We start from the raw sequence: 27,332 nt of genomic DNA, 5'->3' as shown, positions 1-27,332 counted from the left end.
GCGGCCGAGCCGCTTCCTGCCCCCGCCACACCGAGCCGCGGGACCGCCGGCCGCAGCTCGGCCGCGCCATGCGCGACTACGACGCGGCCACCGCCTTCCTGGGCGAATGGGGCCGCTTCCAGCGCCTCGTCTTCTTTCTGCTCAGCGCCAGCATCATTCCCAATGGCTTCAACGGCCTCTCCATCGTGTTCCTGGCCGGCACGCCCGAGCACCGGTGCGTCGTGCCCCGCGGGGCCAACCTGAGCGGCGAGTGGCGCAACGCCAGCATCCCGCTGGAGCTGCGGGACGGGCAGGAGGTGCCGAGCCGCTGCCGCCGCTACCGCCTGGCCGCGCTCGCCAACTTCTCGGCGCTGGGGCTGCGACCCGGCTCCGACGTGGAGCTGGAGGCGCTGGAGCAGGAGCCGTGCCTGGACGGCTGGGAGTACAGCCGCGATGTCTATCGCTCCACCATCGTCACCGAGGTGCGCGGGAGCGGGAGGGGAATCCCGGGCAGCCCCGGGGTGCCGCGGAGAGCCGCGGGGTTATCGCAGTGCCCGTGCATCTCCGCCGCGTTCTGGGCTCTCTGCCGGCACATTGATGTGCTGCTAAAGCCATGCCGAGTTTATTTTGAGGTCTTCTGTTCACTTTCATTTGCATAAGAACGAGGAAGGAAACTTTTATAGTGAGGGTGGTGAGACACTGGAACAGGTTGTCCAGGGATGTTGTGGATCCCCAATGTTCATGGGCCAGGTTGGGATAAGGCCTTGAGCAACCTGGTCTGGTGAGAGATGTCCCTGTCTATATCAGGGACTAGATGATCTTTATAAGGTCCATTCCAATCCCTTAACATTGTTTGTTTCTATAATGAGCTTCCAAGTGCAGCCTGTTTCCTTACCAGCGAAACTGATCACACTGTGCAAATGCTTCTTGGTTCATCAGGTATCTGTGCAAGGGGCTGGAGCAGGGTTAGCACTGGGTTCAGCTTGCTTGGTGTGACAGAGATGTCTCTTTGAACATCAACAGTGTTTGTTTTCTTTCATTGAAACAATAAAGGTGGTAGAACTCACGAAATCACGGGGTGGTTTGTGTTGGAAGGGGCCTTAAGGAACATCCAGTTCCAACCCCCTGAGATGGGCAGGAATACCTTCCATTACACCAGGTAGTTCCAAGCCCTGTTCATCCTTGCCTTGAGCACTGGTAGGGATGGGGCATTCATAGCTCCTCTGGACAGCCTGTGCCAATGTGTCACCACTCTCACTGGTTGGAGTCACCCTGAGTTGTGCAAGATACACGGGTGGGGAGGCCTGGTTTAAAGCTTTATTCAAAGGACCCTGAACTTTGCTGTGTGCCCACAGTGCCTCTGCTGTGTCCCTGTGCTCACGTGCTGGGACAGGTCATGTTTGTGTTTGTGCAGGTGTACACTGCCTGAGTCAGGTCTGGGGTGTGGGCAGCCTACCAAAGGTGAAGCTGTGCTGATTGTCACTGCTTTCACAAGATAGCTGTCCAGACGGGCAGGTTGACTTCAGAAGCAAGGAAATGGATTTTGATAAGTACTTTTGAGGAATACTTGAATTTCAATACAAGCATAGGCCTTTTTCAGAAGGCTTACAAAGTTTGTACAGTCCCATTGCCTGGACATGAGTTTCATGGAGCTGGAGCTCCATAAAAAATCTGCCATGATTTCTTGTTTTGCAAACTGGGTTGTGATCAGTGTTTGGGTAGTGATGGGTGTGGGTGCTAAATGTCCATAAGCTGATCTGGGCACAGAGGAAAGGTGGCTTGGGGAGCACGGGAGAGGAGCCATGGCAGCACAAGGGAGGATTAGAAATGGGAACACAGGAGTTGTAGGAAACTCAGTCAAGGTTTGAATGATTCTGACAAGTGCAAGGCATTGTCTCATCTAAAGAATTGCTGTCTTACTGCAGAGGAAAGCTGCTGGGAATGTCTCAGCTCCAGTGCTTGCTGAATGCACTGTTGTGAAAGGCTGGGTGCTCTCAGGGCAGTGTGAGGCTGTTGGCATCTTCGTGGGCAGGCTTTTCACAGGGGGCACATGGGTGCTGTTTGAGTGCTGTGCTGAGATGGTGATCCTGGCTTAGATGTGCTGCCTTGTCTTTGGAGCTTCGCTCAGCTTTGGCTTGATGTTAATTAAAATGTCTTGAGCTATTGGAGTATTGTCCAGGAGTTTTACAATCTATAAGACAAGGGAGCTGCTCACATAGTGCTGAGGCTCCCCAGCCCTGGCTCCTGGTCTGTGTGACTTGGCAGATGTCCCATGTCCGTGGGAGGCAATGTTTGTCTGCCCAGGCATCATGCACTGAGGCAGTATTTTTTTTTTTCTCCTCTAATATTAATGCTTCTAAACGAGTTTTGCAAGAGCTGTGGCCTTTCACACACTTACAGGTTTTCAGTGTTTAACTTGTTTAATTTCTTGGCTTGGTGGTACTGCTTTCATGATTAACTAATCTTGTGTTTAGTTGCATATCTAACTTGTTGAATAATCATGAGGACCTTTGTCCCAGATTTCCATGGCTGACACTGGGAGGGGGAAGGGGGATTTTTTTTTTTTAAGAAAGGTTTTTGCTGAATCTCTCATGACTTTAGAGAAACCTTGTTTACGGTTCTGCTTTTCAACAGAGACTTAAAACATTCAGTTCTCTCCCACTTAAAGAGAGACTTTCATTTCTCACAGACTAACAACAGAAGGTTGTTATTAGCCAGTCTGCAGTATTTAACCAGCTCTGGTGCAACAAAATCTCTTTCTGTCTTTTACTTTTTGAAATGCTGTAGCTCAGGGCATAAGAAGGGCTTTATTTTGGCTCAAGAAACCAGCTGTGTCATTCTAATTCCTCCATAAGTCCTGTAAAAAATGAATGTAGGAGTAGTAAAAGTTCATACATGGTAGTAAAAGGACTAAACCAGGAGTAATTAAGGGAAAAGATTAACTTCTGCCAGTCATGGCTGTTATGGGGCTATACCAGGAGTAGAATTGAGCAGTGGAGTTAAGGGCATGAGTGCACTAGAAATATGATATAATGAGGTGTTAGATGATACATCAGTCAGAACATTTTAGTTCACACAAGAGTAATTCTTAAACAGTGAACCTTAAACAGATGCTGAATTTTGGATACACTTATTCATCCTCAGCTTCTAAAAAGGTGTTGTAATTGTTCATCAGTTTGAAATCAGTGCAGGTGGTGTATGCCAGATTTGCATGCTTTGTGTCTGTTTTGCTATTGGCAAACTTTAGGGCCTGTTGGCTTTTGCAGGGGAAGGATGCCCATGGTGGGACTTGCCAGGTGTCTGGAGGCTGGTCAGGTGCAGGGCTGGTGCTCCTTCCTGTGTGGCTCTTCAGAGAGAAAGTTCTGGGCAGAGGTGAGGGCCCAGAGGTTTCCATTCTGTAGCCCCAGGGATCCAATGCCCTGCTGTGCTGTCACACCACAGTCCCTGCATTGAGTGGGTTATGCCAGGGCTCCAGGGAGCAAGGGGAGGCTGCAGCAGTGACGTGTGCAGGACACAAATGGGCTCTGGGGCACAGCTGCTCATCCAGAGGTTTCTGCTGGAAGGCAGAGGGGTGTGTTGTTTCACTTTGCCAAAATAAAACCACAGGCTTGTGCTAGACATTGTAATTTATACAGTCATAGAATCATAGAATGGTTTGGGTGGGGAGGTGTGGGATCTCAGCACCTCAGGACAGAGGTGCAGAGTGACCGAGACCACCCTTGCGGGGCTCGGGAGTCCTGGAATGTTGCCAGAAGTGTCTGGTGGCTGGACTTTGATTCTACACGGGAGACGACACCTGTATGAGGATGGGAGGATTTCACTGGGGTGAATGGTGAAGGGATAAGTTAATTAGAGTGTAAAACACAGGGTTTAAGATTTCTGTACAGGGGGGTCTAGAGAAGTAAGATGGAGGAATTGGGGCGTGACCTGTTCTTCTTCTTCTTCTTCTTAGGCTCCATCTTCTGTGGTGATGTTGGCACTTTGGGATTGGTTATTACTAAAAGTGCACTGGTCAATAAGGGTAAAAGGTATTGGGGAAAAATGATAAATATTGTATACGTAACTTCGAGTATAAAGATAGGTGACCGCCCTGGGGGCTCTCAGTGTGCTCATGGCTGGCTGCTGTGCAGACTCTGTCGGGCCAAGAGAAAATCTTTTAGATAAACAATTAATAAACACCGAGACCGAGAAAAGATCTGAAGCCTCTTCTCGTCCTTTGAAGCGCGGGCTGCCCAAGGCCATCCCCGAGCCTTTCCAGGCCACCTAAACAGCCAAGAAACCGACAGGGAGGGACCTCAAAGATCATCTTCTTGCACCCCTGCTGGCATGGGCAGGGACAGCTTCCTCTAGAGCAGGCTGTTGCAGGAGTGGGGCCGGCAGATGAATTGTAAATCAGCCCTGTGTCATCCAGGTTCAGCTCTCACCCAACTCTTCATTAATGTTAGCCACCTCCATTATTTATCATCTTTTAAAACAGGTGCTTCTTTTTTGTTGTTGTAGGTTAATACCTGCTTATCACTGTGGCTGAAGTTTCATACTCATGACTTTGCAGCCCCAGGAGCTGAAAAAGCTGTTTGCAGCTTTGCAAAAGTTTAGTATTACTAGTCTTGTCAGAAGAAGGAAAAGAAAGTCTGGGTTTCATTTAATAAGTAAATACAAATATCTGACAGATAAACAAAGGTATTTGTAAAATGCTGGGTTTTTCAAGGTGTGATTTAAAAAGCACATCATGCAGTAGTGTTTGAAATTGTACAAAGTACAGCTGTTTCTGAGATCACAACATAAAGTAAGATTAATATTGTTAAAGAATAATAGGCCTGCAGTTGATATTGTTAAATGGAAACAGTGCTCTTTTAGAGGCACTGTGGGCAGTTAGTAAAGGTAAAATTCCCTTCATGTCGCCTTTACTTTTAAATTCAAACTCACCTCAGGTGATGGCAGTGCCCCGTTTCCTTTTTCTCCAGCCATCTCAAAAATGTGATGTGTAGGGAACAGTTCCATTTCTGCACCGGGATTGTAAAATATTTGGCAATTTCCTTCCTGTTCTATGCAGACTTTATTGCTGCAAAAATGTAAAACGGCTAGAGGAGGGAAAATTAAGCAGAATGTGTATTTTGTAGACACAGACTTCTGTTTGCTGTAGATAATAAGTTTCAATGTAACATCTAGATCTTTTAAGTATTTGGAATATACAAATGTGTTTTTAGAGGAAAGGGTGTTTAATAACACTCACAGCTTTCAAGTAAGCAGAGAATACTTGTATGGATATAAACAAAATCAGATTCAGCATCAAAGGTTGTCAGTACTTGGTTGTGTGACTTCAGTCTTTTGAAGATTGAAGACTCAATCTTCAAAACTGAGATTTTTTGAAGAACTTGCCTCTACTTGCTGAGAGAAGCAAGTGGAAGGAGGGAATACAGGGTACTGGGCCAGCTTCAAAAAGTCTTGATTTTTATAAAGAAAATATTAATACATGGAACTAGCCACTTAATTTTTCAATTACACATGTTGCATAATTGGTAGGTGTTATCATTGTGCACATTCTGGGCAAGCCAGGAAAAGAGTTTTAAAAAATAAAGGAATGTGATGACACAGTATCTTGTAGCTGTAAAAATTGTTTTGTCTATAAGGCTTTTCCTTGTAGGACAGAGGTCAGATGATGATCTTGAAGGTTTGTATTTGTCACAGTCCAGCTTTGTTTAGGGTTCTTGTAGTGGCACTAGGGGAGGGCCTTGAGTTTGTGGGAGGGAGGAGATCTGATGGAGTAATTTATAGAGTTTTTATTCTTCTCAGTTCTCTCACTGGCCTTGCCTTTCTAGCAAGGGACTTGGAGACATGGTTCCGGGCAGCTGGCATGTAAGAGATCAAGCAGAACTTGCAAAATGCTCTCCTAGAAAGGTGTGTGAGTGATGGCTGTAAGTGCCTGGGACTGTTTGATACTCGAGCCCCAAACCTGGGCTTGAGAAGCAACAGCTTCAGTCCCTCTCCTTTTTGCTCCCCCTGCCTTCTGACCCAAGCTGTCCTCATCCCTGGCCATCTCCATAGCCTGTCCTCTTTCCCCATCCCCTGTTCCCAGCTGTCCTCTCCAGCACTGGCATCAGCCAGGGATCTGCTTACAGAGGTGCCTGAGCACAGCTCAGCTCCAGCACACAAGTGAGCATTGTGCTGGCTGTCAGGCTGCTGGCAGACATCACCCCAGCCTGAGGAATGGCCTGGGAAGTAGAAAAATCACACAAGATCTGTAAGATGAGTAAGAAGACAAGTTTAAACTGCAAACAGAGGATGTCCTAAAGTTATAACAAAATAGATCAGGGTTTAAACTGCAACCAAGGATGTCCTAAAGTTATAACAAAATAGGTCAGGAATGCTCTGTTCTGTTGGGTACCAGTGATGAGCAGCTCAATGCTTCACAATCAGCAACTGCTCTTTGAAAACAGAGTGGAAATGTTTTTCTTGTGCTTGAAGCCCAGATACCTTGCCAAGGTTAATCTTATCTTGTCCAGTGGGGCAAAGGCTGTCACAGCTAGCAGGCTAGTTCAAAAGAACTAGATGCTAGCTTCTAAGAAGTGAACATAGCACATGGTTTTAGAGCACTAGGTCACGGTGTGCTGTGTCCAAACAGCACTGCCAGCAGCAGGGGTTGATTAGTAACTACTCCTGGGTCACTTGCTCTTTGCCATGCTGATCTAGCAGGGTTGCTTTGGTGACTTCCTCTTGGACAATGTGCAGTTGAGGGAAGGGTATGGTTGCAAAATGATCTGGAAGGATGATGCCATCATCACTGACAAGCAGTATGATAGACCTTTTAGGTGTGTCACTAATGAGTTGAAGACTTTGACATTTATTTACTGGGGCAAAGGGTAACAGACCTTAAAATCCCTTTGTTCTAGTTATTATGTTTCTGTGGAGTCTGTAAATAACTGGTATTGTACAACCAGGGTAGTTCTACTTTGGAAATTTGATGTTGAAGTTCACTTTGATGCCTGGTTCAAAGTGATCTTCAGCATGACAGCTCCTCACTGTGCTTTACAGGGAGGCCAGAAAAACAAGCTGGTAATCATTGCCACATTTGAATGCCCAGTATGTTTCCACCTGCCAGTGCAAGAAGGTTTTGGCAGAGCTGTGCTAAACATTTTAATACTGTGAACTTTTCCAAGAAAGGTCTCCACCTCAGTGATCTGAAGGAAGTGTTTGTTGTAGGACACAAACGTGCCAGTGTCTGGAAATCCAAGTGTTGTTCAAGCCTTGTGCCAAAGTTCAGGGTGTAGGACAGATGAAAGGAGGTGGTGGACTCACAGGCACAGGGTGATCAGCTGGAAAGTAATGATCTATTTAGTAATGACAGACTGATGACCAAGACAGGTTTTAGTTGTGTTATTGAGGATGTCTGGCTGCAGTAGTTGATGCAAAGATAGCTTCTTGTGAGTAGGCAAGTCTTTAGAACAGCAGGCTTTGTATTTGTTCTGTTTGTTTCTCTGGTAGGTGTTATCATATAAAGGCATATACTAACCACTGAGACCTTTGGTCTGTATAAATTATAAATTTGATAACAATCATTTGCTAGTATTTCCCAGTTGCCAGGTATGTTTTACTGAAGCTTCCTAGCTGGCTTAGCCTCTGTGGTCATGACAGACTCAAGATTTCTTTAATCTATAATGAAGTATAGCTTTTGTTGAATAATAGAGATTTAACTATGAATGTTAATTATAGTTCATAATCTAAATGATGTGGATAACTTTAGTAAGTTCAATTCCTTACCATGAGTGGGATACATTTGTTAACACACTGGAAAGCCACAGCTCTGGAAGGAACTTCTGTAGTGATGCCTGATTGATGGTGGTGGTGGGATGTGCTGGAGCACTGCCTGGCGTGCTGGTACCTGAGCTCCAGGTGCTGTGAGGCTGGAAAGGCCTGAGGAGGAAATGTTGAGGGTTATGCAATCTGATAGAAAGAGAGATTTTTCAGACATAAAATCATAAACAGGTTTATCAATGGAGGGGTTGTGAAATAACCAGAATACAGTTGCAAAAAAGGTGCATATTGACCTTAAAAATAATACTTATGATGACTGTCTTATAAATATAAGGTAATGTAAGGGCTGGCAGCTAGAGTTAGACAGCTGATGAGAGTGTAGCCTGTGTGAATGACCACAATTTATCTCTGGAACAATTCCCAGTTCTAATTCAAAACTAGATGCTATTCCATGAAATAAGCGATGTCTCAGTTGCATTTTGACACAGGAATCTGGCAATGAAAGGTCATTGCTGGTGTTGCTCATTCTGTGCATAGTTTTATGCTCCAGCCTTAAAACATGGGCAAGATGTGGTTCTGGTGTGACTGTTAACAGGCTGAGGGCTGTGAGATTCCTGGAGTCAACAGGAGCATTCCCTGTGTGGGAGCTGGAGCACACAGCAACTGCTGTGTGTTTGTCATGAGCAGATCAAAGCATGGAAGGGTGTTCCCTTCAATGAATTGAAAAAAATAGACTCAGTTATTTGTAACTGGGGGACAAAGGGGATTAATTATTCAGGTCAGGGTGAATATTTTCATTCTGACCTTTTTAATACAGATTAAAACCTAAAATTTTCCATTGCTCAAACACCAGAAGAGGCCTTGAAGGAGCTGTTTGAATAACTACGCTCAGGAGGGTTTGGTCTCACATCTGTTGCCTCCCAGTTCCTGCCCTGCAGGGCTGAGCACCTGCCCTCTGGCAGCAGGTACTGGGAGAGCTCTGGGAAACTGGCTTTATGTCCTCCAGTCAGAACATAGCTGTGAAGGAGGGGATGAGGGATCCCTGCTGGGTTTTGTCCTTTCTTCTAATATTTACACATTTTTTTCTTCCAGAAAACCAAAATAGAACTAAGACTCTTTTAATAATAGTTGTTTATGTAGATGGAAAAATAACACGAGTGCTGTTTCAAAAACATCTGACTGAACTGGGTAGGATCTTGAAAAATATTAAAGACTTTATTTAAAAAATATTTCCTTTTATTCCTCATTTTTCTTTTAATCTTGGAAATCTTTGTTTGTTTGGTATATATTTCAATTTGTATTTCAAAGATTCTAATTGAGGTTAGTTAGATTCCCAGGGAAGAATGAGCAGTCTCCTGTCTCTCCAAACCATATTAAAATGTAATAAAAGGCTTTTTCCTTCCTATATTGTTGTTTCTATGGTTCAATTTTTCTTAAATTAGGACTGTGAATTTTTAATGGGAAACATTACTATATGTAGGGAAATCAAATTTAGAAACTATTTAGAAGGTCATGCTGTGACAAGCCAAGGGGGAATGGCTTCACACTGACAGAGGACGGGGTTATATTGGATATTAGGAGGAAACTCTTCCTGTGAGGGTGGTGGGGCCCTGGCACAGGGTGCCCAGAGCAGCTGTGGCTGCCCCATCCCTGGACGTGTTCAAGGCTGGATGGGCCTTGGAGCAGCCTGCAACAATGGAAGGTGTCCTTGGCCATGGCAGGGGGTTGGAATGAGATAGTCCTTAAGGCCCCTTAGAGCCCAAACTATTCTGTAATTCTGTTCTCAGTCCTTCCAAAGCCAGCTCAGCAGAGTTTAGGAGGGAGGGGAAATCCTGTTTATTAAAGACTTTCCAATTCTCTCTCCCTGCAGTGGAATCTCGTATGTGACAACGACTGGAAGGGACCCCTGAGCACCTCCCTGTTCTTTGTGGGTGTCCTGCTGGGATCTTTCATCTCAGGACAGCTCTCAGACAAGTAAAGTATATACACCAGAGCTGCTGTCTCTTTGATGCTCATTTGTAGGCATTTCTTGTACATCAGCTTTCCTACTAGTGTCCTTCTGCAACTGCTAACATGTCTGTTCTGTGACTGTCTAACCTGAGTGTACACAGAGTGGGTAGAGAAATGTGCTGAGCTACAACAGAATGTTACAAAGATTGTTAGTAAGTGTTGTCTACATCTGCTTGTTCTTGCAACAAAGTCACTCTACAGCAAACTGGTATTTTGTGACAGAAAACAGGTGTTGGAGATGAGTTTTGTCTGGAAAAATCTGATCAATGACATTCTCTTCTATTTACTTTGAACTACGTTCTGAGGGATCCCTGACACTTGTTTTCTTCTTTTTTTCTTCTTTTTTCTTTTTTAGTTTAAATTGGGATTTTTCTTTTTATAAACTATAGCTGCTTTTTCTCATCATCAAATACAGCATTTAAGTCCAATGATCTGTATTTGTGGAAGCATAAATGCTGTTCAGCTGTACTCCAGAGAAGCAAGACTTTCTTGTTGATCAGTACAAACATAGGGAAAAAAGGAAGACACCATTAATTTCTGTGGTGATGCCAACAGTTGTTTGTATTTTGTAAAGCTCAGTTTTTCTGATTCTCTCCCTGGGATTTGCTGTGCATTGTGTGCAGTCTTTCTTATTCCCTGAGAACAATATGTGGTTCTCTAATTTGCTGGTACTTGCAGAGTTTCTGTTTCACTGAAACATAATCTCCATGCCACAAATCTGGCATCATTTAGAGCCTTTTCATAGCTGCCTATCAGGATGGACCAATCTCAAGCTTAGAAAGAATGATCTTTTAAAATTAACCAGGCCTCCTGTACTTCTCTCCAAAGCTATATGCTATGTTTTTTGTCCAAAAAAATCCCTGGGCAGGCCAGTGTTTGCTCTCTCTGTGATCCTGCCTTCTGCCTGGTTCCTCCCCTCCCAGTCCTGCTCTTTCCCCCTGCACAGCCAGCAGGCTGCTGGCCTCCACACCCCCATCAGTGCAGCCTTGTTTGAGGTCCAGCAGTGTCCCTTTGTCATCTCCTCAGCCTTCTCTGTTAGGAAGTCACCACTAATGAGCTCCAGAAGCCTCCTGGGTTGTGTCCTTCCAGCGTGTCCTAGAGTGTTCAAAGCCCTCATGGTGGGCAGCACCTTTGGACATGAGGAGGTTTCCTGTGGTGCTCTGCAGCAGGTCCTGTTTGCTTTTTTCTCAGCAGGTGGCTGCAGCAGGCACCCAGCACCCTTGTCCTCCCTGCAAATCCCAACCCATGATCTCAGCTGGCTTGTCACTCATCCCCAGGCCCAGATCCATGCCCTCCCACGTGAGGGGTGATTCCCCTCTTCCCTGAGTCTCTCACCACCTTTTCCTGGTGCTGCTGCTTCAGAAGGTTCAGGTGCTTCCCTCCAAAGAGCTCCTTGTCTGCTACAAGGATTCTGTCTCCCATGGTCACTACCCAGCAGGTGAAGCAGGAACTGTTCTGGTGCCAGAATCCATGAGCTTCCTACTTCACACTCCTGGCAGTCTCCTGCAGCTCCTTCCCCTGGTGGCACAGATCCTTACCAGGTGCAGGTGAGGAGCCCATCCGTCCATCCATCCATCCATCCATCCATCCATCCATCCATCCATCCATCCATCCATCCATCCATCCCTGCAGTCCATCCATCCATCCCTGCAGTCCATCCGTCCCTGCAGTCCATCCGTCCCTGCAGCCCATCCCTGCAGTCCATCCGTCCCTGCAGTCCATCCATCCATCCATCCATCCATCCATCCATCCATCCATCCATCCATCCCTGCAGTCCATCCCTGCAGTCCATCCCTGCAGTCCGTCCATCCATCCATCCATCCATCCATCCATCCGTCCGTCCGTCCGTCCGTCCGTCCCTGCAGTCCATCCATCCCTGCAGTCCATCCATCCATCCCTGCAGTCCATCCATCCCTGCAGTCCATCCCTGCAGCCCATCCCTGCAGTCCATCCATCCATCCATCCATCCATCCATCCATCCATCCATCCATCCATCCATCCATCCCTGCAGTCCATCCATCCATCCCTGCAGTCCATCCATCCATCCATCCATCCATCCATCCATCCATCCATCCATCCATCCATCCATCCATCCATCCATCCATCCCTGCAGTCCATCCATCCATCCCTGCAGTCCATCCGTCCCTGCAGCCCATCCCTACAGTCCGTCCATCCATCCATCCATCCATCCATCCATCCATCCATCCATCCATCCATCCATCCATCCATCCATCCATCCCTGCAGTCCATCCCTGCAGCCCATCCCTGCAGTCCATCCAGTCACTTGTAGCCACCGAGGGACACCAAGCTCAGGGTCAGGAGCTTCCTCTGTCCATGAGGAGGATGGTCCAGCAAAGCTGCCCGCAGTGAGCCTCAGACATGAAGGCTGACAGAATATTTGGGGGTTTCAAGTAACAGTTCTTTGTGTAATGCCCCTGACACCAGCTGTAGACCTGCAGGTCAGTGAGGACTTTCAAGCTGTGAAACCTGCACTCAGCACACCCTGTCCCAGCAGCGTGGGGCTTGCCTGGGCCAGGACAGCAGCAGCCACTCTTACAGCAGCTTGACAGGTTGAGTTTAGTTTAATTTCTTTTCTTCTTGGTTTTTGGGGTTTTGTTAGTACTTCATCAGGAGATCTTCTGGAATCCCTTAATTTTGTTCAAAAGGGAATGAAGATTGTGGTACGGGATCACTGACTGCCAATAGCATCTTCCAAATCTGAGTTTCACCTCTCTTCCAGAAGCATACCTCTCTTCCTTTCTTCTTTTCCTTTTTTTTACCTGTTGAGCTGTCAGGGGCCATGTGCTCCTTGGAGGAAGAGAAGCATTGGATACTCTTGCACTTAAAGTAACTTGTTCCTGATGATTTGTTTCCAGTCAGTAAGAGAGGAATAGTGTTCCAGCACATGCTTGAAGATGACTTAACTAGCAGCCCTTAGGATATAATTTCTCTTTGCCAGTGATGTTTTTAATGTGTTTAGAATAGTTGTGCCTGTATTACATTTCCTGAACCTCTGCTTTTTGCAGAAGTTTTGTATCTCCTTAACTATGCATATAAGTAATTTTATTTTTCTGTTTCTGTAGATTTCGTTCATGATGTTGTTTAATCATATTTTTTTTTCCCCCCTTCTCTTTCTTTTTTTAATCTGTCCATGGAAGGTTTGGCAGGAAGAATGTGCTGTTTGCAACTCTGGCAATGCAGACTGGCTTCAGTTTCATACAGGTCTTCTCTACCAGCTGGGAGATGTTTTCAGTGTTGTTTGTGCTGGTTGGCATGGGACAGATATCTAACTACGTGGCAGCATTTGTTCTTGGTATGAAAGTCCTGCTAGTCACTGCATGTGTCCTTTCATCATGTGCTTTTCCTGCTCCTTTTCAGTACTGACTTAGGGTAGATTTGTTTTGCCAAGCAACACTGTTAAGAGTGTGGCCTCACCATGCATGAATAACTTCTCTTCTCCTTGGAAGCTTCCAGCTGATAGAGGTGCAATTTGAATTGTTTCTATGGTTTACCATCCTAAAAGAGGCAAAACCCCAGAAACTATTTGAAATAAAGTCCATCTTCTAATGGGAGACATAATACATGTGAGACATGATTTCTTGGGGATTGGAGCTAGATGATCTTTAAGGTCCCTTCCAACCCAAACCATTCCATGATTCTATGGTTTTTCTGGGATTTCTGATGTCCATTTCTAGCCTAAATACCTGTTTCATTTAAAAGTTGCAAAAGAACCAAGATAGGTAGAGTAAATTTTATAAAGTATTCTTTAAACAGCCTATAGTAAAAATTTAAATGTTGTCATGACTTTTGCTTTGTATACTTTCAAGCTAACTAAGACCATATTTAATTATGGGGATATGAATTATCTCATGAATCTGAGATTTAAAAAAAAAATAAAATTCATTTACCATGACTTTACTGTCCAAAGTACCAAATGGTGGCAAGAAATAATTTCTGAGCCAGGGACGGCCAGTTCAGGGGTGAAAGCAGTGCTTAGATAAGCACATAGCCTGCTGCAACTGCTGGCATCTTCTTTGATTTCCATGGAAACAAGAAAGATTGTATTTTTCTTCTCTATCTCTTGATTTGAAGGTCCCAAAACATTTCAGAGGAGGGCACTGACCCCTGTTCATGCATTTAATTCCCCTGGCAGTAGCGTGGTCTTTGTAACCAACACGAATTCCATATGTCTACCCCAAAAGACAGTGAGGATTTTGGCTTTTAGATAGTCTAAATAGTCTTTTAGAAGGTGATACAGGTTGGGAACTTAGTTTAGGCACCTTTGAATTATTCTTTAAAGAAGCTGGTCGCTCTTCATAAGCTGGAGAGGATTCTGGACATCAAGCTACATTTAACTGTTGAGAATGTCAGGTGATTTCAGCTCCTGAGCTAAAATGTAAGATTCTAAAATGATAAAATTACAGAAATATGAGCTACATATTGAGCTACAGAAATGCTATGTGGCCCAGTTCTCATTCTTTTACACATATAATTACCTCCATTGGTGCAGGATCACAGCATGAAGCAGCTCTGTGGTGCCTCCAGCTAGACAGCAGAGTGCTACACCCTGCAACTCTACAGTGCATTTCAAAGCCAATTGCTAGGGGTATTTTTATTAAGTGGCTTGGTTGCTATTAAGTGAAAACCTAATAACCCCTCTGCTGTTTTGAACAGGCACAGAAATCCTTGGCAAGTCAGTGAGAGTGCTGTTCTGCACCCTGGGTGTGTGCATCTTTTATGCCTTTGGTTACATGCTGCTGCCCCTGTTCGCGTTCTTCCTCCGGGACTGGCGGATGCTGCTGCTGGCGCTCACCCTGCCCGGCCTGCTCTGCATCCCGCTCTGGTGGTGAGTACAGCTCACTCACAAGGCTTTAGTCTCTAGAAGGTCCTGTCTGCAGGTTTTTAAGATGATGAAGTTAATGAAATTCAGGAATGGATAGGTGAAGGATGGATGTTGTGTCCTTTACTCTCCCAGTTGTTTAGCTGTCGGTCTGTGGGGTTGTATGTGATCTGACTGATGCCTGAAAAACCTGCTCTTCATGTTCTCTAGGCTTCTGTAAAATTAAATCTTGCTCATACTTCTGCACCAACTGAAATCCACAGGCTTTTAAGTGTAGGTGTGAACTAAGGGCAGAAGGAAAAAGCAGATGTTCTGGGCATTGGTAGGGTGACACAGATATGACAAACTACAAAACAATACTTGCACAGCTGTGGCACTTCCGTGTTTTCTTCTGTAGTTGTTAAAATACTACATATGAGTAGCATGTAAAGCTGAAATAGTCCACGTGGTGGTGGTGTTGCTTCACTTACAGTAGCAGCTGTGTTTGTGCTTCCATCTCTGTTCCTGTGCAATCGAATGACTGGGGAATTCTGCTCTCTGATTTTCCTTTCTGTCACAGAATTTACAGTTACTAATTTTATATGTGTTAGCATCTAAGGATATTTTTCTTAACCTACAGCGTGCTGCCTGTGTGCTCACATTTCTGAATTTCTTAAATTAATCCCATACTTGGATTGTTTGGATTGCTCTTTTTTCTGAGTCACTGCTAATTCCTTCAGCACTTGTGAAATCCATAAGGGCATAGTAGTCTGGTCTTGTTCCTTACACTAGTCTGCTCTTGTAAATCTGATTTCTGTTGTCACTGCACTAATTCCTGCAAGATGTGGCATGTTTAGAGATCTTCCTGCCTGGAACAATGTGTTGGTCCCTTCAGCAGCTCTTTCTATGGAAATGCAGGCTTGTTATTGTGAACCTTCTCTGCAGGATCATTCCAGAGTCTCCACGGTGGTTGATCTCCATGGGGAGGTTTCAGGAGGCAGAAGACATCATCCGAAAAGCTGCAAAAACCAATGGCATTACAGCCCCTGATGTAATATTTGACCCTAGTGAGGTAAGACTTGTTTAGCAGTCCAGTTGTTTGTGGACTTTATGTAAAGCAATTAATTCCATACAGATGAATGGAGTTATGCCTGCACTGCATTCTGTGCTTCTCAAGTGGGTGAAAGATCATTGTTTTCTGCTGAAAAGCACAATACTCTTTCCCTTCATTGCAAAGCCTTTGTGGTGCCATTCCCACAGGAAGGCCAACATGCATTCTAATGCAAGCATCTTTTTCATCCAGTTTACAGTTGCCCTTTTTCCTTTTAAACTCTGTTTTTCAGGGGAGGATAATGAATTTGCGGTGCCTATTGCTCAGTCATCTACATATTTGCACCAAACAGATTCTGTGTTAATTCAGTCTGTCATATAACTCTGTATAACACAGAGCTAATCCTGGCCAATGACATTGGAAATACTGTAATTCTAGTTCATACTCAACTTCTGTCACAGAATTTACAGTTACTAATTTAATATGTTTTAGCCTCTAAAGATAGGTTTCTTAATCTACAGCGTGCTGCTTGTGTGTTCACATTTCTGAATTTCTTAAATTAATCCCATACTTGGAATGTTTGGATTGCCCTTTTTTCTGAGTCACTGCTAATTCCTTCAGCACTTCTGGAATCCATAAGAGCATATTAGGATTCTAATCCATGTTAGGGAAAGCAGCACTTGAGCCCCTTTCAGGTGAAGTAGTGACAGATATCTTTCCCATCTCTTTCTTCCTACGTGCTCCTGTTTTCTCTGGAAATCTTCCCTTTGTCTGAGCTGAAGGGTGCCTTTAAGGTGTAGAAGCAGTTCCATAGACATTCAAACTTGACCTCAGAAAGTCAAGACAGACAAACTGTTTGTATATTCCAGGGGAATGGGCACCTCGACAGAAGCTGTCTGGGCAGTTGCAGGCTGACAATTGACAGTCCTTTAAGTGACAATACATATAATGAATATAATGAATATAATGTACTCATTTGCTTTACAATGCCTCTGTTCTGCTAAGGAGAATGGGAAGCCATTAAGCTGTAGGTGTTTGCTACTGAGATTAAAACAGCTTCCCTTGTGTTGAAGTCAGCTGGGTACTGACAAAGCTGTTTGTGCAGACTTATTAGGAGATGGTAGGGCAAACATCCTGGTCTTACTGGAACAGAGTAAAAATGCCAAGAAAACACTTATTCTGATACCTTTTCCTCTGGATCTTTGTTAGAATACATATTTTCCTTTTTCTTCTTCTTCTTTCTCATGCTGTGGCCATGAAAACTCATCTATTGCCAGCAATGCAGTGGGAGAATAGAAAATAAACTCTGGCTCCAACATCTGCCTAAGATCACTGTTCCTGGAATCTTCTCTCTTGTTCTTGGAAAGAAACACTGATGAGTTTGCTGTCTCTGAATGGCGTTGGATAGTGAAGGAGCAGAAGGCAGGGGCAAAAATAGGGATTTTATTCCAGGAAATGCTGGACAAGGAGAAATGCATTGCAGCAGGGTGGGCTGGAGAATGTGGTGTGCATTTACAGACACGAGCACATCAGCTTTCAAAAACATACTAACTTTCTGACCATCAAAGGAAAATGATCTTGATGAACATGGAGAATTCCTGTCCATCTCTTTCCTTTCTAAGGTAAAAGTAATATTGTGGCCAAAAGATCTGCGCAGAACTCCTCTGCATCAGTGGTGTGTTTACATTGTTCTTGTGTCTGCTATCTGGAGAGCTGGAAAGCAGAAGGCTTAGAGCCTCTTGAGGGTTTAGGAAGCATGTTTATGCTTCAGAGAGGTTCTCAGAAATCTGGCTGGCCCCCTGCCTTCCTCATTTGGAATGTGTGTTTGGGATGGAGGAGCCACCCGAGCTTATGGCTGGAGAGTCCCTCCAGCCTGTGCAGCTGCAGAGCTGCAACTGCAGAGTTTTGACTCCAGAGATTTCAAGCCAGTTGAGGTCCAGCAGGTGATGAATCACAAACCAGCTGTGGAGCACAAATGGGGTATGGTTGGTTAAGAAGGGATAGAAATGTTTGGATGATAAATTTAATTTCAAACCATCATTTTGTTTTCCCCGTCCTTCTCTCATACCTTCTTGTTTGAGCCTGTCCTGGTAAGATTATGTTGTCTGCTTATCCAGCTCTTGAAAGGCAAGGACCCTTTTTCTCATCAACTGACTAATTGACTGCATGTTTCTCTTCCTGGTTTTGTTTTATGGTTTGCTTGTTTCTTCTTTTTTTTTCCCTTGTTTCTTGGCAACAAGTAGTGGCATGTGGAAAGATCATGTGATTTATGAGAAAGGGCTGTGAGCTGTGGAGTGACTACAGTTTGTGTGATGTAAGTTTGGCTTCAGGCAGAGAGAAAGTTAACAAAGGTAAAGGACTGTTTGGCTTTTGTAGAAAATGGGATCGATGAAAGCAAATACACAGAAATTTGGTGTGTACCAGACTGCTATTTCATGATCCAGATCTTCAGAACTGACTGTCACTTGGAAAAAATATTCATGTTACTGCAGAGGTTTGAGAAACTCCAAGTTGCTTTATCAGAGCTGATAGTTTTAATCAATGGATTTTGTCCTCTTAAATCACCTTTTCTATATTTTGAAAAATCTTTTTCTTGGTCCCCCTCTTTAGGAGTCTAAATAAAGTCCTAATAAAAAAAATAATTCTTTTTTACTGTCTTACCAAGCACAGAACTTGTTCTCATACTTTGTGGATGAATACCCTTGCATTGTTTACATGGAAGTGGTTTTATGTTGAGAGGCTGGAAAGTTTAATGGGGAAAGAAGAAGATTGTTGTCTTTTTGTTTACATTCTTAGAAGATAATCTCAAAAACAGACTAGACAATGATGGGCACTCTTAGCTCATTAGTCAATTTGTCTTGGTTTAAATACATTACTCTTAGGTCCAGCTTGAGAAGTCATTGGCTAACTCTGCCCTGCTGCAGTTCATTGAAGCAAATCCTGCTAATTGTTGCTGTGTCTGCAATGGACAGTTTATCACTTTGTTTTCCTGATATTTGAAGACTATGCTGTGTCTTTCCAGATGTCCTTGGTCTTCTGACCCTTAGGCTAAAGAAACCCTCTACTTTTTACCAAATGTGTCACCATCCTTCTTACTCTATTCTAGTCTGAGTGCAGTTGATTCTCCAGGTGCAGTGCTCAAAACTGGATGTAAGAACCCTTCCAGCAGTGACATACAAATAGTGAATTAATACTGTTGCTTTATAATTCAAGTAACAAAAAGCAGTTGATTTGTGAAGCCTCAGATAAAGAAAATTATTACTATAGACCCATAGAATGTGCTGAGCTGGAAGGGAGCCACACAGATCGTCAAGTCCAACTCCTGGCCCTGCACAAGACGTCCTAAGAGTCACACCTGAGAGTGCCTGAGAGCATTGTCCAAGTGCTTCCTGGGCTCTGTCAGCCTTGGTGCTGTGACCATTTCCTGGAGAGCTGCTCCTGTGCCCAGCCACCCACTTTCTGATAAACATTCCCTGACTCAGCTTCATGCAGTTTCCTTGAGTCCTGTCACTGGTCACGAGAGTTAAAAGTCTCAGTCTAAGTTTTAAGTCACTTTAAATTAGAGAAGAGCTTCTGCTTTCACAAATTTGGCTCTCACATGTGTTTTGTTACAAACCTCTTTCAGTAGATCAAAAGACTGAGGTATAAGTTGGTGGTAGGACTTAGTTTCATAATCATTATTTCTGCAGGAAGTTTAAGTTCCCATGTTTTGTTGTTTGCTCTCTTACAGCTACAAGATGTGAATTCCCAGAAGCAACAGACATACACCATTTTGGATCTAATGAGAACTCGAAATATCCTAACTATCACAATTATGTCAGTGCTTCTTTGGTAAGCAAGTGTGATTCAGAAGTATGTAACTTTAAATACTAAGGTGTTCTGAAGAGATACAGACAAAACCAGTTCAAAAATCAATGACTAGCTGGCTGAAACATCAAAATTCTGGTGACATAGGGTCTTCATTTTGGTGACAGTGTAGAAACACATCTGGGTTGGTGTTCCTTTGTGAACAGTCAGGCTCATCCTGAACTGAGCAAGAATCCAAACAGCTGGCAGTGGATGTGTGGGAATGCTGCCTCATCCTGGGCCTTGGGGAATGCTCTTCTGACTGTAGCAAAGTCTTTTTAGAGGAATGAGTCATACCCTACCCCCAGTCAGAGAACTTCTGCCCAGGGATCTGAACGTGATGCCTGAATAAGGGGAGACTCTTTCCATTTGTTTTGTATTGGCTCTTAAAGGGATAATGCTGCCTTTTAAGTTCTCATCTGAGATTTCTCTATATTTTCCTGATATCTGCTTTGAAGATGACCAAGCTGTCATCTTCAGCTTGGTTTTCACTGGCTGAAGCCATGCTTTATGCTCAGTTTGATTAAATGGTGGTTATTTTCCTTACCAGAAATCTTACTAAGCTGTAAACAGAGAGGGTAACTGAAAACCTGCCAGAGGCTGTACAAGTGAGGTTTAATTAGTGCATGTACCTAATGACCAAACCAAAAAGGCCCCTTAAGTGCTTGGGAGCCAACTAAGTTTATATGCTGTCTTCTTGAGCAATGTTCCTGTTCCTTAGGTGGCACAGCCTCAGAGTTCAGTCCACTGACCTGCCAGCACATACAAGATGATGTGGCATCTTAGGGCAAAGGATGAATTGGCTTATGTTTAAGCCAGATTCTCTGGCCCATAACCAAGCACAAGGCCAGGCCATAAACACACTGAGAAGGGAACTTGTGCCAAAAAAAAACAGCTCAAAAAGAAGAGTAATGTTGGTTCCTTGCAGAAATGTCAGTAAGGTGCCTATATAATGTCTTCCTGCTCAAGTCCAGTCACTGACTCCCATGTGTGATTGGAGGTGAGACTGCCCTGCTCCTCATCTGCTTGATGTGGGGCAGTAGCTCCTGGGCACAACCAGCTTTGGGTGTGTGGTTGTAGAAATCAAAGGCAAAACCTGTTGGAACAGCATTTCTGGCAGGATGAAGCAACTGAGAGAAGCACTGACATGACAGTACATAATCCATTCTAATGGATTCAGCAACCCATACTGAAGGGCTTTTTACCACATCAAAAATCAAGTTTTATGATAGGCAAGAAGAGGCAAGGAGGTACAGTTGACTTGCACACTCTTACCTCCTCTTGCAGAAAAATATTTGGTTAAGTTGGGCAATGTTTTCACTATTCTAATTTATATGTCAGTGACCTAATCTCCTTTAATTTCCCAATATATAAAGACATAATATCTTGTGCTTCCTCACAGCATAGTTTTCCAGCCCATGGTACACTGATGGTGTATTCCATGTCATTAATTAAAAGTTCTCAGCAAAAAGGGCTATAAAAGAGGATACTTGCAGGCAGCAATATATCAGCTTTACATAGTGCTGAGTGTTTTATAATTTTGACTAAGTAACAGGCCCTTAAACTATTCCCTTTGCAGGGTTTGCACCAGGGATGAAGAAGTTTGGCTTCTTGGCACCCTAGGATGTGTAAATACCACTGAAGTTTTTCTACAAATTATATAACTATATTAAGGTTTGCCAATGTAATGAGCTGAGGGAATCTGCTACCAAAAGGGAGTTCCATCATTACAGTTTGTATATAAAAATAACTCCAAGGAGCACGGGGTGTGAAAAACACTTCAGAACTACTTGTGAGAAGAATGGCTTAGGGCAGGGCACCACAGCAGCTGGGGGTAGCTCTCATTTGTGTCACTTCATGCCCTCCCAGGCACACTAAGCAGCTTTATTTTAAGCAACTGGACCATGAAGGCTTGTCCAATATTCAGTGAGGAGGAGGAAGAGCTAATCTTTTGTCAGTGGTGCACTTGGTGCTGTACAATGGCTTTGCTCCAGGTTCTGTTGTAAGGCAGATGCTGGTGGAGATGAAGTGCCAAGTGTTCTGTGCCTCATGTTTGCACCTGGACATGTCCTGATCCACTGCCCATTATTTCCTTATTTACCACATTATACTTGTCAGTAAAGCTTAACCTTCTCTACCCAGCATCTCCCAGGACAGGACAGAGTTTGTCTCCAAGGCCAGTTGTGTATTTCTCTGGATTACATGGAAGCCAGCTGTCATCTGGCACAAAATTAGGATGGCAGTGATCCAGCCACCAGTCTCTGTCCTGATGCACTGACCAGCCCAGGCAGCCAGGCATGCCATTGTCATTTAGAATCTGCCCAGCCAGCTTGGAGCATGGCAGAGAAAATCTCAGGCTGCTTGGGGCTGCCAGGATGCCATTCTCCTCCTCTCTGACTTTACACAGAAAGCATGGAGCATAATGACCCAGAAACAATGATCTCCACCCAGAGCTCTCTGGTAAACATAATGGAAAGCTGCTGTAGGCCTAAGCAGCAGTAAAATTCAGTAGCTCAGACTTTCAGGTTAAGGCTATAAACAATAGTAAAGGCAACTACTGCATTACTGCAGTGTGAATGATCATTGCTTTCTTCCCAGGGTAATATATTTTTTTCCTTTGAGTTCAAGAGCAGTCTGAAAGATCAAAAGCATCTGCATGGTTTAATTGTTGAGTTGCTGTTTCTGAGTCAGCATTTTAGCTACTTCAGAAGTGAACAAGTCTGCCAGATGCTGAATTTACCCTACACAGCCATTTCTGTGCTTGATGGAAATGTGGAAGATGTTCATGGCAACCTGAGGAAGAAGAGAGATTTGACCCTGCTATTGTTTCTTTCAGGATGATAATCTCAGTTGGCTACTTTGGACTTTCTCTTGACACACCTAACTTGCACGGGGACGTGTATGTGAACTGCTTCCTGTCAGCAGTGATCGAGGTGCCAGCCTACATCATCTCGTGGCTGCTGCTGCGCAACCTGCCCCGACGGTACTCAATGGCTGCTGCGTTATTCTTGGGAGGCTGTGTTCTTCTCTTCATTCAGCTGGTGCCTTCACGTATGGAATCATTAGTTGATCTCACATATCTATGATAGGTGAGGTACAGGACCTTGCACGGGGCAGATGTGGAGGAAAAGTGTCCTGAGGGGACTCAATGCAGACACTCATGTCCTGTCTTTGCCCCTTCTCCTTGGCTCTCAGTCACTGCCACAGCAGGACATTCAGACTCAGGTTGGAAGGTGGGTCATTGGCTTTGGGATCTGTTGGGATTAGAACTGTACTCCAGCTTTGCCTCTAAGCTACATCTCTGGCAGGGTGTCCTGGTAAGGTCCAGGTGTAAAACCAGGACTAGACCAACCAGAATTTGTAAATTTGGTAAGTGGAAGTTACCAAGGGGCTGCAGAACTCACTTCTCAAACAGCTGCTGTTGACTTTGGAGCTTATTTAAAGAGTTACTTTCAATGGAATCATTGTGAAAGTATTTTTGATAAGCAGATATGTTTGTACTGAATTAGTGTTGATAGTTAAAATAATGTGGAGCTACTGGGAAGGAAGGCCAACCAACATTTATTGGATCTCAAACCATACATATCTTTAGTCCAGTTAGATTAATAGGGCTATAGAGTCATTACTGATAACAATATTGAATATAAGGGAGGTGATGTTGCCTAGGACTCATTTAAAAATCAAAGACATGCAAAATAGAATGTGCAAGAACTGCCTTGCTTATTTTATAACAGTAATATGTGTGCTGCATTCTCAGGTTTGGTGTTTTTTCCCCTGTTCTTTGAGTCAATTGGACACTGATATGATCTGTTTTGATTTCCAAATCTTAACTGTTTCAGTTAAAGTCAACTCAACTTGCTGTAATTAAATTATTACAGCTAAGAGTGTTAATGGAATGAAGAATGTAGCTAAGAATGTTAATGAAAAACCAGATTTTTAGGGAACCTAAAATAAAATAATTTGTTTCAAATGTCTTACTTTGTTCACTTCATTAAAAAGGGATCTATGGCATTTTTTGCAATAGCAGAGGTCTGGCCCCTGAAACCTGAGAGGATCTCAGCAGTTCTGATTCTGCTCTCCTTATTTTTCACTTGGCAGGAAGCCCTGTTCTCAAGAGAAAATGGAAACGTTGACTTCTAGTAATTTAAAAAAGAAAAAATTAAAAAGAACATTGCTTATGTTTGTGGATATTTACAGGGGAAAAAGACAGCAGATATTGGAGTTAATTAGACAGGAGTTACACAAACACAAAGGAGTTAAGGGATACAGTGAATTGCAGGAGCCTAAGTCCTGACTGTGTTTGGCTTTCAGATCTCAATGTGCTGTCTATTCTGCTGGTGATGTTGGGCAAGTTTGGAATCACCTCTGCCTTCTCAATGGTTTATGTTTACACGGCTGAGCTCTACCCAACTGTAGTAAGAAACATGGGAGTTGGAGCAAGTTCCATGGCCTCCAGACTGGGCAGCATCCTCTCACCCTACTTTGTTTACCTTGGTGAGTTCCCTGGGCTGCTGGAGAGATGCTCCAGAGACTCAATTCTCTTGCCTCAATAAGGACACTCCTTACAGCTGTTTATTCCCACTCATTGAGTTCCTACAACCACAGTTATAACAACATTCACTTTGAAATCAGGCTGTCATGGGGGTTGATTGGTTTTGTTTCTACTGAAAGCACAGACTTACCCAGGTGAAGCCCTGAACCTTGGTACAAACATTACCACAGAACCACAGAATGGTTTGGGTTGGAAGGAACCTTATATATCATCTCATTCCACCAGACTTCCACCAGACCAGGCTGCCCCATGCCCTGTCCAGCCTGGTTTTGAACACTTCAGGGATGGGGCATCCACAGCATCTCTGGGCAATTACCAGAAACATAGAGCTGATACAGGTTTTTTTTTTTTCTTTGTTTCTTTCTCTTCTTTTTTGTGTTTTACACAGGTGCCTATGATCGGTTTTTGCCTTACATCCTGATGGGGAGCCTGACTGTGCTGTCAGGAATTCTCACACTGTTCCTGCCTGAAAGCTATGGCATGCCTCTTCCTGACACCATTGATCAAATGCTGAGGGTCAAAGGGTAAGTGCCACCTGCTTTAACATCCTCTGCTCTGAGGATTGGTTTGCCTAGGTATGGTCAGAGGGAGAGGCTGGTTTTGGCAGCAAAGGCAGCACTCTGTTGAAAATACAAAAGCTTAGCTGAAGTCTTAGTCTGTCTTCCCAACTGTAAATGTTCATGTGTACATCTCTCACTCCAAATTTATCATTTGATGACTTAATAAAAGTACATCTGAGGAATGCATTTCAAAAGTATGTTGCTTTATCAAGGTATAGGGGCATGTTGTAGGTCCTGAAAGTCCCCTAAGTGCTGGGGAAGAGCTGAACTCTTCCAGTTTAGTTCAGCTGATCTAAAAGGCACTGAGAGCATTTGGCCTTTTGCCATGGCTCTGATTGAAGATGACACATGAGCACAGATGTGCTGTAAGAAAGGGACCTTTTCACATGAAGTCAACAGGATATTAAAAATAGGAAGCTGTGTCCTTTCAGACAGGACTCTGATTTTTTTTTTCTAAGTTCTCTCATCTGTTTTTAAAGTTATTTTATTTTTTCTTTCTTCATTCTAGGTTGGAATACAGGCCTCCATCTAGTAGCACAAGGGAATCCAAGGAGGAAGAAGAAAATCCAGAGATTTTTAAAAGCACAGCTTTTTGACGAAACTCCTATGTATTTCCTGGTGGACTGAAAGTTAAATGGACTTTTCTTCTAAAATTTATCCTAGAAAGGGCTAGTGACAACACTTTGTTTTATGTAATTTGAACCTTATTTATTAATTTAAGCACCATGTTCCCTACATTCTCTTTTTATATGAACATAAATACTTTGTAGCCTTCAGTGAGATTTTTCAGCCACGGTTGAGTTCATGCAGTAGTACCATGGAGCAGAATCTGATCAATCTTTTGTAACTTTACACATATAGTTCAGCTGAAAGATACTTGAAAATGAGTTCAAGGGCTGGCAGTGTGCCTGGATTCTTCAGTGAACCTCCTCCAAAGCTAATGCTTACATCAAGAGGTAAAAATTGCCTGGAAAAGTTGCTCATTGCTTTTGGTTCCTTGACTTCTGTTTGTGGACAGGAAACTTATTTATTATAGTGAAGGTTTATGACAACGTGCCTCTCTGTGATCTTGCTCAAATGACTTTGCATATGCTTAATTTGTTATCAAATTGAGAAAGATGCAAAGAAAGATTTTGAGCATTAATTCTAACCTGTTATGTTTTAACTCAGCATAGACTGAAAGGACTGTCTTGCACAAAGTATTTAGCACTGAAATTTTGTTCACGAAATTCACTTGATTCCAATGCTGGATTTCAACTGTACCTTCTTGGTGAAGTTGTTTACATCTGACCTTGGATGTGGCCTTTTTTCAGGCTGGATTTATTCTAAATGCAAATGGTTTCACCTGTGTGTAGAGGGAGTGGTGTTAGTTTGGCATTCTCCCTTTTCAATGTGTGGTGAAACTTTTATGTATAAATTGTTTTAATGTTTTCTGTGCAATTTGGATGATGGAAACAATTCTCCTGTCTTTGTTCTGTGTTTTCCCCACTCCTGTACACATGCACACAATTAATACATTCAGTTGTAAATTTTTACGTTAATCATGCCACTGCAGTGACCTCCTGGTGGAATGTACTGAGAACAGAACTCAGAATATATCTCTGACCCCTGATTCTCCATCTTCAAGTGTCATCTATATGATTGCTGTGAGGTCTGTACATTTTAAGTTAAGTTTCACTTAACTTATGTAATCAGCGAATTGCTTTTAAATTGTTTTAAAAACCCAACAAACCCACAAATCTTGTTGTCAGTCTGCCAAGAAACTGTTCCTTGTGTTCTGGAAGTTTGGCATTACCTGTGTTTCTTTAAATACACAATATATATGTACACAGAGTCTCATTTGTGCTATGCTGGTTACACTGTGACAAATGTGAGTGGTGAAAGGTTTCTCTCTCATGGCACTTGTGTTTTGTTCTGTCTTGTTAAATTAAGACAATAATAATAAACAGCCTAAACCTTTGAAGCCTAAACTCTCAGGGTCCTTACTCTGCTGCAGCAGCTGGTTGGGGAAGTTTTGCATTTTTCTATGGTGTTTAAATATACAGGTGGTGTTGGCTGATTTCAGTCTTTCATTAATCAATATCCCAAACTGTGACCTTGGTAACAGACTCCAGCAATGGGACTGATGTGTACCTTGGACTGCTTGTCACAAGAAGAAAGTAGAAAATGCTCTATAGACTATAGTGGTTTGGTTAAATTCTTCTTAACACTGTCTTGAGCTCTAGGGTTTGCTTCACTTTTCCTGCATTTTCTCACCTCTTTATTTAGGATTTTCATTTATGAATGCAGCAGGGAGCTGACCAGTGTCCCCGGGTCAGAGAATGATACCAAAACCACAGTGTTACCAGCTTTTCCAAGGAAAAAATCCAAACCTTGGGGCAGGTTCAGTGTCACTCTGTTTAGTAGGTTGACAAGCCCTGAGTGGGCAGGTTCAAAATGCAGTGTGTGATTTGAGGCTACTGCCAAAACTGAGAACCTGGATTTTACAAGCCTCACTGCACATCACAGGACAGCCTTGACATGAACAAATACGTGTCAGGGTAGTGCATGTAACAGCCAGTCCCCCTTGCCCAAAAACATGACCTGATTTGTGAGCTTTACAGCCCTTTTGAAATATTTATTGCAAGCATGAGAGTATGTTGTAAAACGTAGTACAGATATTTTTCTTTGTAAACCTTATGTTTAGGAACTGGAACACTGAGAAGCAGCTTTTTTGGTGTGTGTTGTAGGAGAATGATCTGGTAACTGCAGGAATCTGAGGCA

The 27,332-nt window shown here is 43.5% G+C and overlaps 1 protein-coding gene across 1 annotated transcript; it reads left to right on the top strand.

Annotated features, from left to right (window-relative positions):
• Positions 1-44: 44 nt before the first annotated feature.
• LOC134424687 (organic cation/carnitine transporter 2-like) lies at positions 45-26,532 on the top strand. The gene is made up of 10 exons (XM_063168640.1): positions 45-461; positions 9,602-9,705; positions 12,900-13,054; positions 14,416-14,587; positions 15,506-15,632; positions 19,342-19,442; positions 22,294-22,508; positions 23,769-23,951; positions 24,398-24,533; positions 25,078-26,532. Exons 1-10 carry the CDS (start codon positions 69-71, stop codon positions 25,163-25,165), a joined length of 1,674 nt encoding a protein of 557 aa, XP_063024710.1. The 5' UTR covers positions 45-68; the 3' UTR covers positions 25,166-26,532.
• Positions 26,533-27,332: the final 800 nt, after the last annotated feature.

This window comes from Melospiza melodia, chromosome 14, assembly GCF_035770615.1.
Source record: "Melospiza melodia melodia isolate bMelMel2 chromosome 14, bMelMel2.pri, whole genome shotgun sequence".
Lineage (NCBI taxonomy): Eukaryota > Metazoa > Chordata > Aves > Passeriformes > Passerellidae > Melospiza > Melospiza melodia.
This window is presented reverse-complemented; position numbering and strand designations above follow the sequence as displayed.